This window comes from Peromyscus leucopus, chromosome 4 (genome assembly GCF_004664715.2).
Source record: "Peromyscus leucopus breed LL Stock chromosome 4, UCI_PerLeu_2.1, whole genome shotgun sequence".
NCBI classification, from domain to species: Eukaryota; Metazoa; Chordata; class Mammalia; order Rodentia; family Cricetidae; genus Peromyscus; species Peromyscus leucopus.
The window spans coordinates 53,637,732-53,651,965 of NC_051066.1; the positions used below are offsets into that span (position 1 = coordinate 53,637,732).

The 14,234-nt window shown below is 41.9% G+C and overlaps 1 protein-coding gene across 1 annotated transcript; it reads left to right on the plus strand.

The window, feature by feature from the left end:
- The first annotated feature begins 430 nt into the window (after positions 1-430).
- On the plus strand, positions 431-10,734 carry Pjvk (pejvakin). The gene is made up of 7 exons (XM_037204899.1): positions 431-514; positions 2,344-2,605; positions 3,339-3,534; positions 4,293-4,434; positions 8,569-8,686; positions 10,131-10,229; positions 10,428-10,734. Exons 2-7 carry the CDS (start codon positions 2,395-2,397, stop codon positions 10,718-10,720), a joined length of 1,059 nt encoding a protein of 352 aa, XP_037060794.1. The 5' UTR covers positions 431-514; positions 2,344-2,394; the 3' UTR covers positions 10,721-10,734.
- Positions 10,735-14,234: the final 3,500 nt, after the last annotated feature.

Genomic DNA, 14,234 nt, shown 5'->3' on the forward strand with positions numbered 1-14,234 from the left:
CTGCTGCCAGGCTCCCCCTTGGATAGCTGCCTGCCTCTCTCCAGACGAGGGACAGGCGGAGAGGGAGGGAGAGGCGGGGCCACGGCGCGGAAGAGCCGGCCACACCCCCTCTCCGCCGGGCCTCTCGGCCCCGCCCCTCCCTGCCATGCTCCGCCCCTCGCTGTTCCTGGTTTCCCCCTATGCCACGGCGCTCGGCCCTTCCGGTTCCCCTTCGGCGGGTCCCTGCTCTTCCCAGCTATGGCCCGCGCCCTGGTTGGGTTCCCTGAGCCTCTCCGGACCCGGCCCCGCCCCTCCGGCGGCCAGGTCCCGCCCTCTCTGCCAGGCCAGGCTCTTCCCAGCTGCCAATGCTTCGGAGAGCCTGGCCCCGCCCCTCATCCGCTAGGCCCCGCCTCCATGCCAGTCTGGGCTCTTCCCAGTTCCTGCCTGCGCCCCGCTTCGGTTCCCTGGGTTTCCCCTCCCGCCTTTTAGTGGCGCAGAGGCTCAGTCCTTTGTCCTTAGAGGGAGGCCCTTTCCGGTGAGAAAGCTTGTAGTAGGCCGAGAGCCAGCATATTTGAAGAGGAAGGAAAAAAGATTAAGGGTTAGACTATTTTAAAATTCCGAATGCAAAATTGCTAAGAAAATTCCGGATATTGGCCCCCAAACTGGAGACCCCAGAGTGTGAGCTAAAGGGGCAGCAGGCAATCCCGGGCAGGGCTGGTTTAAGAGTACTGGATCCCTGGAAACTTCTGCTGGCTGGCTGGCTCCTATGGCTTGCAGGATTTAGGACAATACTTCTCAACCTTCCTAAAGCTGCGACCCTTTAATATAGTTCTTCATGTTGTGGTGACCCCCAACCATAAAATTATTTCGTTGCTACTTCATAACTGTATTTTTGCTACTGTTGTGAATTGTAATGTAAATATCTGATATGCAACCCCCAAAGGAGTTGAGACCCTGAGAACCGCTGCTTTAGGAGATTGCAGGATCCACAAGGACATCGGGTAGGTAGGGGAAACAGCAAGGATATTTAGACCAGTTTCCATGATCGCTCTTCCCGCCCCTGCTGACTTGTGCAGTGGGGAGTGATGACGTTAGTCTGGGATGCTCCACTTTCAGAGTGTGTTGTGGGTGTGTCAGACAGGAGTCTTAGAGACTTCTGAACTATGAACAGTGGCTCCTGTGCTTACTTGATGCGCTAGAATTGAATTCTAGAAATGTTCTCACGAAAAGACTGCAAAAGTTATTTCTAAAACTAAAATGTTTAGATCGGTGTACAAAAGTAGTTGGTTTTATGATGGAAATTTGTTTTGGGTTGCATGTGAGCCCAAATACTTGGGAGCAAGTAAAAATATACAGAATCGAATCAAATTGAATTCTACTTGGGGCTTAGGTTAAGTCTGTTCTCTCTTTCTTTATTTTTGCATAAGGAGTGTAGGTTACTACCCAATAATGCTATTACACTTACGTGTTAATGGGTATTGTATTGTAAGGACCACATTCAAAATATGTCAACCACTTATGGCCATACAATATCTCAGTATAGGAGTTTTTCTAGAATTTAATTTAAATGGATCCACAAAACTCCTTGAAAATAAGCTAAAACTTTATACAACTATTTTTATAGGTTGAGTGATTGGGACAGTAGTAAGCAACTAAAGGGAGGCAAATTTAGCAGAACTCTATCAAGTGAATGTAGTTTGAGCCATCCCTTTCAAAGTAAGAGACTTCCATGGTAGTTTTTAATGTGTAATGTAATTTGTAACTAAAAGCTGTTAGTATTCTACAGAGAGCTGCTTACAATTGTTCCTCTGTATTCTGTGAATTGGAATTTGGTATTATACACATAGTTTTATGAACATACAAAATCCCAGATGAGAGAAATGCTCATGTAATGATCTGGATACAATGAGGATTCAAAAAGTGCTTTTCTGTTGCCAAAATTCACCTGCTGGACTTGTGAAGGAATTCCTCTTGGAGGATGTCCACTGTAGATGGTATCCAGGCCTAACATTAGGGCCCAGCTGCACCGTTTCCCACAGGACTATTAATGCTTCCTTCTAAACAGGCTCATTGCTTGTGGCAGAGTACTCTCAAAACTGTGGTCTCCTCAAGGACATGGGTAGTATGTTTGAATTAGTTTTTTTGTGTATATTTTAGTTCTGTAGACCGCCATTCCCAGCTAGACTTGCTTTTAGTATATCATTTTTCACTGCCATCTATTATTTATTACCTGAGCTCATGAAGGGAGGCAGTGTTGTGAATTGCACACGGGTACCTGGTGAGAGCATGCTTTCTAGTTCTAACCTGCGCAATTGGATTTAACATCCAACAAGGCTTAGTTGGGAGTCTAATTTTCTTCTTCAGAAAATGGGTTCATTGCCTGAAGGTCGCAGTCGATGACGTGTTGAATTTAATATGTTTGCCGCTGCTACCAAGAGCTTTGTTAAGCAAGTTGGAGATGGAGGGAAATTAGTGCCTGTTCCGAGCCTCAGTGAAGCTGACAAATACCAACCCCTGAGTCTGGTGGTCAAAAAGAAGCGCTGTTTTCTGTTTCCTAGATACAAATTTACCTCAACGCCTTTCACACTTAAAGATATTCTCCTAGGAGATAGAGACATTTCAGCTGGTAAGTTTAAATGTTTGGGAGTGAATCTCCATGGGGCTATAGCACTGATAACCTAAGGGAGGTCATGTGGATTAATTATATTAATAATACACATTTTATGAATAAGATCAACCTTCATGTGGTAGTAGCATCATTAAGATGAGCAATGCTTAAGTCTTTATAGCTTCAAATCTCTTATTGCTTAATTTAAAAATCAATTTTAAGCTCTTTTTATCTAAATAGACCAAAAAAATGATGTATTTTTGTCCTGTATAATATAGGGCATTATTTGGTCTTACCCATGTCACATAATCAATAAATGAAAGTAATTATTTTACAGTTTATTGCAATAAATAAACCCAATTTTTAAAAATGTGGGTACTAGGGGAGTAAACTCAGATTCTCATGTTTACATGCATGCAATTTACCAACTGAGCCATCTCCCAACCTTGAAATGTGTTTTTAAGCATGATGGCTAGTCATTGGTTAAGGACACTTATTTTTCTCTCAACTACCTAATGGATCTTGATTGATGTATATGTATTCAGTTATCTGAACAGAGAGTTTGAGTTTGTTTTAAGTATCCTGTCATTTTTTGAAGTAAAATAGCCTGAAATGCTACTTTTCATGTGTTTTGAATTGCTGTCTAATTTGGGCAAAAGAATTTTTCAGTCATGTTAACATGGTAATATATATAAAGTCTATGTAAGATGAATTTGAGACGTTTAAAAAATATTAAGTTTCTTCTCCTAAGGTATTTCATCTTATCAGTTACTGAATTATGAAGATGAGTCAGATGTTTCCCTCTATGGAAGGCGAAGCAACCATATTGTGAATGATGTTGGGATTAATGTTACGGGATCTGATTCCATCGCGGTCAAAGCTTCATTTGGTGTAGTAACCAAACATGAAGTGGAAGTATCAACATTACTCAAGGAAATTACTGCACGGTCAGTACCAAGATCCTGATATACTGCAGTATTTTCATTAAATGATTTAACTGTATCAACTCCATTACAAAGAATGCTTAAAACATTGGGTTTATATTTTATGAGTTAATTTATGTTTTTTCTTCATTTGAAAGACTACATATTAGCAGCCAATTAGTACCCCAACCCAATCAAAAGTCATTTGATATACATTTTCAATTGTTTCACAAAATGTCATTGTGGTTCTGCACAATTTGCTAAATTATTACATTGAAATAATACAAGCTATGCATCCAAAAGACTCTCAAAAGACAGAATAGAACATTCTATAGAACCAGGAGATTCAGGTGTGGTTGTACAGGCCAGTAATCCCAGACAGTTCAGAGAGTGAGATAAGAGAATCACAAGTTCAAAGCCTGTTTGGGATACATAGTGAGTTCAAGTCTATCTTGGGCAAATTGAGCATCTGTCTGATTAAAGAGTGGGTGGGTAGCGGGGAGGTGGCTCGGTGATTGAGCACTTGCCTGGCATGCACACGGCCTTGGGTTCAGTCCCCAGTTCTACAAAACTAAAGGCATGCCTCCACTCTTTAAAACAAGAAAATCCATTGAAGGGAGCAGCAAATTAATCAAGTGATTTATATTTTCTGATTTGCATTATGCCTGCCTCGATTCACACATAGTTAAGATGAACCACAAATAACACAACAGGTACGTTCAATTCTGTGTAATCACATGTTAAAGCGCCTTGTGCATGTATCTTTTTTTATTTTATTCTAGAAAAATTAACTTTGACCACAGTTTGATCCGCCAATCAAGGAGCAGCAGGAAGGCCGTGCTGTGCGTGGTCATGGAGAGCATCAGAACCACACGACAGTGCTCCCTGTCTGTGCATGCTGGGATTCGAGGGGAAGCCATGCGGGTAAGACACACTCAGGGCTTCACTAGCTAACCCCAGGTACTGTGGAGTTCTTAAAAAGTTGCTCTTCATGGGTTTGTGCCTTTCATCAAGGGCAGAGAAGAAAGAGCCTCAGCTGTGTAGGGCTTCACTCCAGAGTGATTATGCTTCCGAATAAGAAGACTACCCAAGACAACTTGGGTTCCAACTGTGTGTAAAAAAATACAAGCAAATCACTAATGCTTATGAACTTATGTATATACTGGGGTCCCTCCAACTAAATAGTGCTTAAGTGTTGTATTAAGAACAAAAAGTAGCCAGGAAAGTGGTGGCACACATCTTGAAATCCAGCACTTAGGAGGCAGAGCCAGGCAGATCTCTGTGAGTTCGAGGCCAGCCTGGGTTCAGAGTGAGTTCCAGGAAAGGTTCCAAAGCTACACAGAGAAACCCTGTCTCGAAACACAAAACAAAAACAAAAAGAACAAAAAGTAAGTTCCACTGTTGTATTCTTTGATTTTATTTATTTTTATTTATTTATTTATTTATTTATTTTTTGGTTTTTCGAGACAGGGTTTCTCTGTGTAGCTTTGCGCCTTTCCTGGATCTCGCTCTGTAGACCAGGCTGGCCTCGAACTCACAAAGATCCGCCTGCCTCTGCCTCCCGAGTGCTGGGATTAAAGGCGTGCGCCACCACTGCCCGGCTTTTATTTTATTTTTAAGTAATGCAATTCATACTGAAATTTTAAAAGTTGAGTTTTTAACTTTTTTGGCATTTATTTATTTATTTATTTATTTATTTATTTATTTATTTATTTTGTGCTCTCCCTGTGTGTGCAAGTGCCACGGTGCACATGGTGAAGTCAGAGGACAAATTGTGGGACTCAATTTTCTTCTTCCACATGTGTGTCACAGTGAGCAAGCCCAGGTGGTCAGGCACTGTGGCATGTGCCTTTGTCTGCTGAGCCATATCACCAGCCCTCAATTTACTTTATATGAAAATAGTTTTTCTAATTAACATTATCAATAGCTAAATATGCTTCATTTTGTGTAAATCCTTTTGAAAATTAGAAATTAGAAAACTGGGGCTAGAGAGATGTCTAGTTAAGAGAACTGGCTGCTCTCTGAGAGCACCCAGATTTGTTTCCCAGCACCCTCATGGTGGCTCACAAATGGCTGTAACTCCAGTTCCAGGGGATCTGATGCCCTCTTCTGGCCTCTGCAGGCACTGCACATATATGGTGCACATACATACATGCAGGCACACACATACACATCAAATAAAAATAAATAAATCTTTAGAAAAATTTAAAAAATAGAAAATTATTTATCTTGTCACCAACCAGTGACACCTAGTGATGATTTGATAGGATCAAAGCCAATTTTTAGGTGACATTTTATTCTATAGAAAAGAAAATGAAATTATGATATTTGTAGGAAAATGGAGGGAACTGAAAATTGTCAGGTGAAATAAGGCAGACTCAGAAAGACAAATATTGCATATTTTCTCTTACATGTAGACTCGAGCTTTACATTTATATATGTGTGTGCATGTGTTTGCACACAGGTCATGAAAGCAGAAAGAAGACCATGAAAGGGGAGGAAGAGATTGGGGGGAGGAGGGAAGGGAGGAATACATGAGGGATGGAGACTAGTATGAAGGTGGAAAGGGTAGGGTAGTGGCAGAGAACAAATTAGAGCAAGATGCATTCACACACACACACACACACACACACACACACACACACACACACACGTACACACACCCGTACACACACCCGTACACCACTATGAAACCCATGAGTTTGTATACTAATTTAATTTAATTTTTTTTGTTTTTTTTGTTTTTTTTCGAGACAGGGTTTCTCTGTGTAGCTTTGGTTTCTGAGCTATTGTAGCCAGTGCTCAACTACAGAGATGTGGCTTGTGAGTGCTGATTAACGTGCGCCACCACCGCCCGGCACTAATTTAATTTTTAAAGTGGGATGTGGAATGGCTCTGTCTATACAGTGCTTGCTGTGAAAGCATGGGCATCTGAACCTGACCCCTAGCACAGCAACTGGATAAAAGCTAAATATTACAGTGTGAATCGATGATTCCAGCACAAGGGAGGGAGGGAGGCGGCAGAGAGAGGAGCGTCGCTGGGACTGGCCAGCCTTCTAATAGTCTCATCCAGTCAGTGAGCTCCATGTTCAGTGAGCGACTGTCTCAAAAAAAAAAAATAAAAGATAAAATGGAGAGCTATAAAGAAAGATACCTAAGGTAGACCTCTGGCTTCTACATACATCTCATATCCATGTGGTCATGTAACCCCACGCATGTGCACACACACATACAAACACATACACATGCATGCACCTGCAGAGGGAAGTTTCTCTGGTCCTGCCTGGCCCTGTAGTCCTGATGAATCTCTCCTACCCACAGTCCCACAGCTGCTTATTAAAATAATCATTCAGAGGCTTACTATTAATTACAAACTGTATGGCCTATGGCTCAAGCTTCTTGCTAGTGAGCTCTTATAACTTAACTCAACCCATTTCTATTAATCTATGTATTGCCACGTGTTCCATGACTTTACCTGTGTCCCATTACATGCTGCTCCTTGGACGGCAGGCTGGTATTTCCCACTCTCCTTTCTCCTCTCCTATCTCTCTTGGATTTCCCCACCTGGCTCCATCCTGCCCTGCCATAGGCCAATGCAGCTTTATTTATTATCCAATGGGAGCAACACATATTCACAGCATACAGAAAGACCCCCCCACAGCATACACCACACACATAAGTGAAAAGAACGAGAGAGAAAAAAATCATCTCATAGAAGTTGAACACAGACTGGAGCTAGTAAAGGCTGGGTTGGTAGGAGCAATATTATTGTTGGATAGGATAGGAACATTTAGTTCTGATGGCCCGTGGCACAGTAGAATGAAGATAATTAACAATGTACTATATTTCTCAAAATGGTTAGAGGAAAGGGATGTACTCATTGTAAAGAAACAGTGTAAGTTTAAGGTGGTTGCACTAATTACCCTGAGTTGATCATGGTCCGGTGTGCAATGAACCAAAGCAGCACATTGCCTCTCACAGGTGTGTACACATACGGTGTTGATAATTCAGGAAAGAAAAGGCAAAAGAAAATCATGTGTTCGAAGTATAGGACCAGGACCAGACAGTTGGCTCAATGAGTAAGGAGCTTGCTGCACAAACCTGGGGAACTGAGTCCTGTCCCCGAACCCGTGATAGAAGGAGAAGAGAGATTCCATAAAGTTGTCTTATGATCTCTGTGCATGCACCCCACACACATCATAAAGAAATGCCTCTTAAAAATACAGGACTAAGCCGGGCGTTGGTGGCGCACGCCTTTAATCCAGCACTCGGAGCAGAGCAGGCGGATCTCTGTGAGTTCAAGGCCAGCCTGGGCTACAGAGTGAGTTCCAGGAAAGGCACAAAGCTATACAGAGAAACCCTGTCTCGAAAACCAAAAAAAAAAAAAAAAAAAAAAAAAAATACAGGACTAAGTTCAAGGCCAGCCTGGTCTACAGAGTGAGTTCCAGGAAAGGCTTCAAAGCTGCACAGAGAAACCCTGTCTCACCCGTCCCCCCCCCCAAAAAAAAAAAATACAGGACTAAATGGTCATCTTTTTAACCCTCTCCTGTTGTAATTTAACATGTTGCACATAATCTATGTAAGAGGACCAAGACATTTCTAGAATACTAGATGCCTTCTCGCTGTATCCATCACTACATTATGAGGGTTCTGTTCAGAATCCATATTCAGATATCCTCCAAATTCTGACTAGCATCAGGCACTTGAGGGGCACAAGCTGAAACATTTACTTGATGGTGGTCATTTTGGTGACTGAGAAGCTGCCCACAGATTATGTGGGGCTTCTGAAGTAGATGGGCGGGCTAAAGAGAAGGGTCTACTGTAAGAAACGTGTGACACTCATCGACTTCAGTCCTAAAGTGAGGAAGCTAAAAGGTCGCTAGCATAGATCATGCATGGGTGTCCACCATAAGGCTTAACTGAGGCAGGGCAGCTCTTTACTTGCGTAGGTGGCTGGGTTTTGTTTTGGGTGGGATTACGGGAAGTTTGTTTCTCAACACGCTACCCTGCCCTGCTATGCTCTGTAATAATGTTATTTCATCCATTTGTTTACTGTAGTTTCATTTTATGGATGAACAGAATCCCAAAGGAAGGGAAAAAGCTATTGTTTTCCCAGCACACACAACTATAGCTTTCAGTGTTTTCGAGCTCTTCATTTACCTGGATGGTGCCTTTGGTGAGTAAAAAGATATGCCGGAAGCTCAGGTGATTATGGTTTTAAGGAGAATGTAATAGGAATGAATCTCCCCATTTGTCTTCCCTCTCTGCCTCCCTGCCTGCCTCTCTCCTTCCCTCCCTCCCTCCTTCCCTCTCTCCTTTTCTCCCTCCTCTCTCCTCCTTCCTTCAGTCTCCCCTCTTGTTTTCATGATTATAGAAGCATGATGCATTCAGTATCTCAGTCTTAGGCTAGGATGAAGTAGCTGAGAAAGCATCCCCCCCCACTTCCCAGCACCTCTTGTATGCGTCTTAGTGAAGGCTCTATACTACCCCACTTACAATTATAGGTTAGGAATAAAACAAGGTCCATTGACAAAAATATGCCTTAATTTTTGTGAGGGATAATAAATGACTTCTAATAGGTAGCTTGTAGAAGTGGCAAATAAAGAATCTGATGGCAGTAAGATGCCCGAAGTGTGTGGTACCCAAATGGGTGGTATGTATTAATTAATAATCAATTAGTTAATTTGTACCTGTTTAGACATAACTTCCCACCTGCACATCCCCCTTTAAAATAATAAAAGACACACTTTAGAATTATAAGTACTTCCCCTACAATTGCCATTTTGTATGGTAGGTAGCTCAGTGCATTTCACTTTAGCTTTCTGCATTTCTTGGGACTTTAAAGTTAGTTGATTGCCAGCCAGAACAAGACCAGATGTAGCCCCAAAAGAACCAGGCAAGGGAGCCCCCTAGTTATGGTAACTGACATTTGTAGAGCTTCTTTTGTTAATTTCTGTAGTCCTGGGAAAGGGAGATTAGGAAGTCTATAAACAAAACTACATTCTAAGTAAACTGAACTTTGAACCCTGTGGCCGTCGGGGTTTGCAGTTATAGTGACTGTATTGTGGAGAGGAGTATAAAATGGCATTCATCAGAATGTAATCTATCTATGTGCACATTTTTTGGCCTATCATTTCCAGGAAGTTATGCTCTAGGTATACTGAGACATATGTACAGTGATAGAGGAACAGGGTCTGTAGTTGCTAAAACAAAATATTGGAAACATCCTTAGGGGACACAGTAGTGGTACATCCCATGAGCACAGCAGAGGAAGACAAAAGCATGATGAGTGGGTAGCTCTGGGCATGCAAAGATCTCTGAGAGATATTTTAAAGGACTATGTGTGATACGGAATTGTTTCTGGAAACATATGTTAAGTCTGCACATACGGAGTTTCTAAAGGATACACAAGGCCCGTGCCAGACAGGTTGGGTACAGTGGCCTAGAGGCAGGCCACTGTGTGAGCTTCATTTCTGAATTTTGCACTTCTTAATGTATCTTTTCCTCAAATGTGTAAAGTTTAGTTTTGAACAACAAATTGCATGTATGGGTATTCATAGCCTCTATGAAATACTCAAATATTAGTCAAGTTCTAATAACATCTCAAATTTGTTTCGTAGACCTTTGTGTCACGTCAGTGTCAAAAGGAGGATTCGAAAGGGAAGAAACGACAACCTTTGCCATGTTCTACAGACTGAGAAATATACTCTTTGAAAGAAGTATGTCCGTTGAAGGGTATCTGTGAAGGCATTCCTCCTGTATCAGTATGTGAGGCTACCTACGCGGTAACCCATCAGTTAACATGTTTAAAGCCCAATTACTTCCTGACGGATGGTTTGGATTGACACCTTTTTAAACACAGCTTGGGTTGCACCGTTGTTTGGACTTGTAACACTTTTCTGGGTTCTGTTTTGCAGATAGGAGAGTGATGGATGCCATCTCTCGTTCCCAGCTTTACCTGGATGATCTCTTCTCTGACTACTACGACAAACCTCTCAGCATGACTGACATTTCACTCAAAGAGGGGACTCACATCCGAGTGAACTTACTAAACCACAACATTCCTAAAGGGCCCTGCATTCTCTGTGGAATGGGGAACTTGAAGAGGGAGACCGTTTATGGGTGCTTTCAGTGTTCGGTGGACGGGGTGAAGTACGTGAGGCTCCACGCAGTCCCTTGTTTTGATATTTGGCACAAAAGAATGAAATAAAAGGAATAAGCTTTGTTGGTGGGTTTTGTTTGTTTGTTGTTTTTGGTTTTGGTTTTTGGAGACAGGGTTTCTCTGTGTAGTTCTGGCTGTCCTGGAACTCGCTCTATAGACCAGGCTGGCCTGGAACTCACAGAGATCCACCTGCCTCTGCCTCCTGAGAGCTGGGATTAAAGGTGTGCTACCACACCCTGCTCTATTTGTTGTTTTATGTACCACCATTCCACAAGCCTTCTTTAAATTGTTTAGGTCTGCTTGGGTGAGTTTTTAAAAAAGCAGCAGGCCTTTTAGGTAAGTGTTCTCTACCTGGGAAGTGGAGATGATGATACCAGTCTTCCTCATAGATTTTATGAGGATTAATAACATTGCTTACATAAAGCAAAACTTCATTAGAAAATTCAAAGAGAAGACCTCTTTCACAGATTTGTCCATTTCTTCATAATCTCTTGGGAACCAGTGTATCGTTTTAAGTAGTGTTTTATATTTAATCACATTTTAATTCAACAGTTAAAGGTGACACATGGGCACACGGGGTTACTTTGGGGCCCTTTAGTGCCCTAGGTTTGGTAAGAGGAGAAAAATGTTAATAATTTAATATATTCCTAAATGTTTAATTGTGGTATCAGATGAAAAGCACTGAGCTCAGTGTGGGGCTTTGTGCACAATGAACAGTGTCACCGGCATTGGTAATGGGCAACCACTCTGCCTGCTGATTTTGCTTTGTAAAATGAGTGCTGTCACTTAGTTAAGGGAAACGCGACAGGCCTCTGTCTTTGGATATGCTTAATGGGTTGAATATACTTTGTTCTCAAATTTCATTTTTGGGGTGCTAGATATGGCCTTGCTATGTTAACAAAGCTGATGTCGAAATCCTGGGCTCAAGTGACCTGCCTACCTCCACTTCGGAAATGTGTGGGTTACAGGTATATGTGGGCCTGAATCTTTTCCATCTATTCTCTAAGATACCTGAAAATTTCATATACCAACAGCTAAATAATTATCTTCTATTAAAATTGTAAGAATACTTATAGATTAAAGGAATAACAGTATCCACAGTTAGATTCACCCAAAGGCGTAAAGCAATCATGTAGATACAGAACACGGCACACTGTACATATATAGAATGGGTAATGATTTATATTTAAATTGTAATTTAAAAGGTAAGTTTTGGGGTACATTTTCCTTTCTTCCCCTTTAGATAAGAGTCTCAGGTAGTCCAAGCTGTCCTTGAACTCCCTATATAGCCCAGGGTGATGTTGAATGCCTCATTTTCCTGCCTCTGCCTCTGAGTGCTGGTATTACAGGTACCTGTCACTACTTCAGAGTGTATGTGCTGGGACTGAACTTGGGTCTTCACACAGGCTAGGTAAGCACCATTGATTGACTGAGTCAGCACAGCTCCAGTCATTGTATCCTTAGCTGTAAAAAACAAGTTTGGAAGTGCTTTATATAGGCTGGGTAAAGTGGTATATGCCTGTAATCCCAGTCTGCAGGGAGTTGAGGCAGGAGGATTGAGAGTTTTGACACCAGGCTAGGCTGTATAGTGAGTTCTAGGCAAGCTTGGGCTATTATAGCAAGGCCCTGTGACATGTAAAACAAAAACAAAAAAGCCCACGCAAATTCTTTGTATGATAAATGATGGCCTAGGAAGGGTGTTCATGTATTTACTTAATTTACACTTGATTGCACACTGAAGGAAATAAACTGGTGGAAGGCTTGGTGATTGGGAAAGTGTTTGAAAGTTAAGGGAGCAGAGGTGTTAAATTTTGTCTGCATATGTGGCATTTACTAATGTAGTAGTTTCTACCCTATCTCAAAATGGAAAAAAATAAAGAAATGTTGACAATATATGTAAGAGTTAAAAATGAACCAATGTTTGGAAAGAACACATGTCAGAGAACAGAAAAAGCTTTGTTTTTCTGAGCTCACTCATTTTGGCAAGAGCTATCCTGCTTATGTATAAAGCTTCTAGATCATCTTTGCATGTTCCAAGTGCCCTTCCTTTGGCAACACGTGGTCCAGCATCTCTCCCCCACTCTCGACAAGTTGGATCACATTGTTTGACCATGACTCAAAAGTGGAATAGCAAGATGTCTTAGGGTTTCTATTGCTGTGGAGAGATAGATGACCATGGCAACTCTTATAAGGAAAACATTTAATTGGGGTGGCTTGCTTACAGTTTCAAGGTTCAGTCCATTATCATCATGGTGGGGAGCATGGCGGCATGCAGGCAGGCATGGTGCTGGCTACATCTTGATCAGAAGGTAACAGGAAGTGGACTGTGACACTGAGCAAAGCTTAAGCAAAAGAGACCTTGAAAGTCTGCCTGTGGTTGATATATTGTGTACCCTAATAAACTTATCTGGGGGGGTCAGAGAACAGAACAGCCACTAGATTAGACATAGAAGTCAGGCAATGGTAGCATATGCCTTTAATCCTAGCATTCTGGAGGCAGAGATCCATCCAGATCTCTGTGAGTTCAAGGCCATACTTGGAACAGAGCCAGATGTGGTAGCATACACCTTTAATCCCAGGATTTGAGACTTCATGTCTTGCTTGGGAAAGATACACACCTTTAATTCCAGGAAGTGATGGCAGGAAGCAGAAAGGTATATAAGGCATGAGGACCAGGAACTAGAGGCTTTTAAGCTTTTAGGCTTTTTAGCAATAGTTTGGCTGAGATCCATTCGGGTGAGGCCTCAGAAGCTTTCAGTCTGAGGATTCGTGGAAACAGGATCAGATGAGGAATTGTCAAGGTGAGGTTGGCTGTGGCTTGTTCTGCTTCTCTGATCTTTCAGAGTTCACCCCAATACCTGGCTCCTGAGTTTTTTTTTTTTTTTAATATGAACATTTAAGAATTGTGTTGCACCTGCCCCCACAGTGACACATTTCCTTCAACAAGGCCACACCTCCCAATAGTGTCTCTCCCTATGAACTTATGAGGGGCAATTACAAACTACCACACAAGGTATCTCACTTGTAGCAAAAATTAAAAAATTCATATTTTTTAAAAAGTTTAAAGCATTCCAGTTTGTAGTCATTATTTGCCATTAATAAGAATGTTGGAGTGAAATGATACAGATATCTAGAGAAAGTCAACCAGAAACTAAAAAATGCCATGACACCATTTTAAAATTATGGGGGAAAAAGTAATGGATGGTTGGGGGTGGAGGCAGTAAGGGGAGCTGGGGAGGTAATTCAGCTGTTGGGAGTGTGTACCATTCTTGCCAAGGACCTACTTTGGATATTTCACAATGGCCTGTAACTCCAGTTCCAGGGAGTTACAGCCTCTGGCCTCCATAGACTCCTCTATTCATGCATGTGCGTGCCTGGACACGGGGACACACACACACACACACACACACACACACACTCTCACTTAAACAAATAAATGTTTTTTTTTTTTTTAAGTTATACATGATAGACAAGGAGGAGAATGGTAATATATTTATAATAATGCTTGAAGAAGCATAGTCTGGTATAGGTGATGAGCTTTAGTTTGGCCAAATTCCCAAGG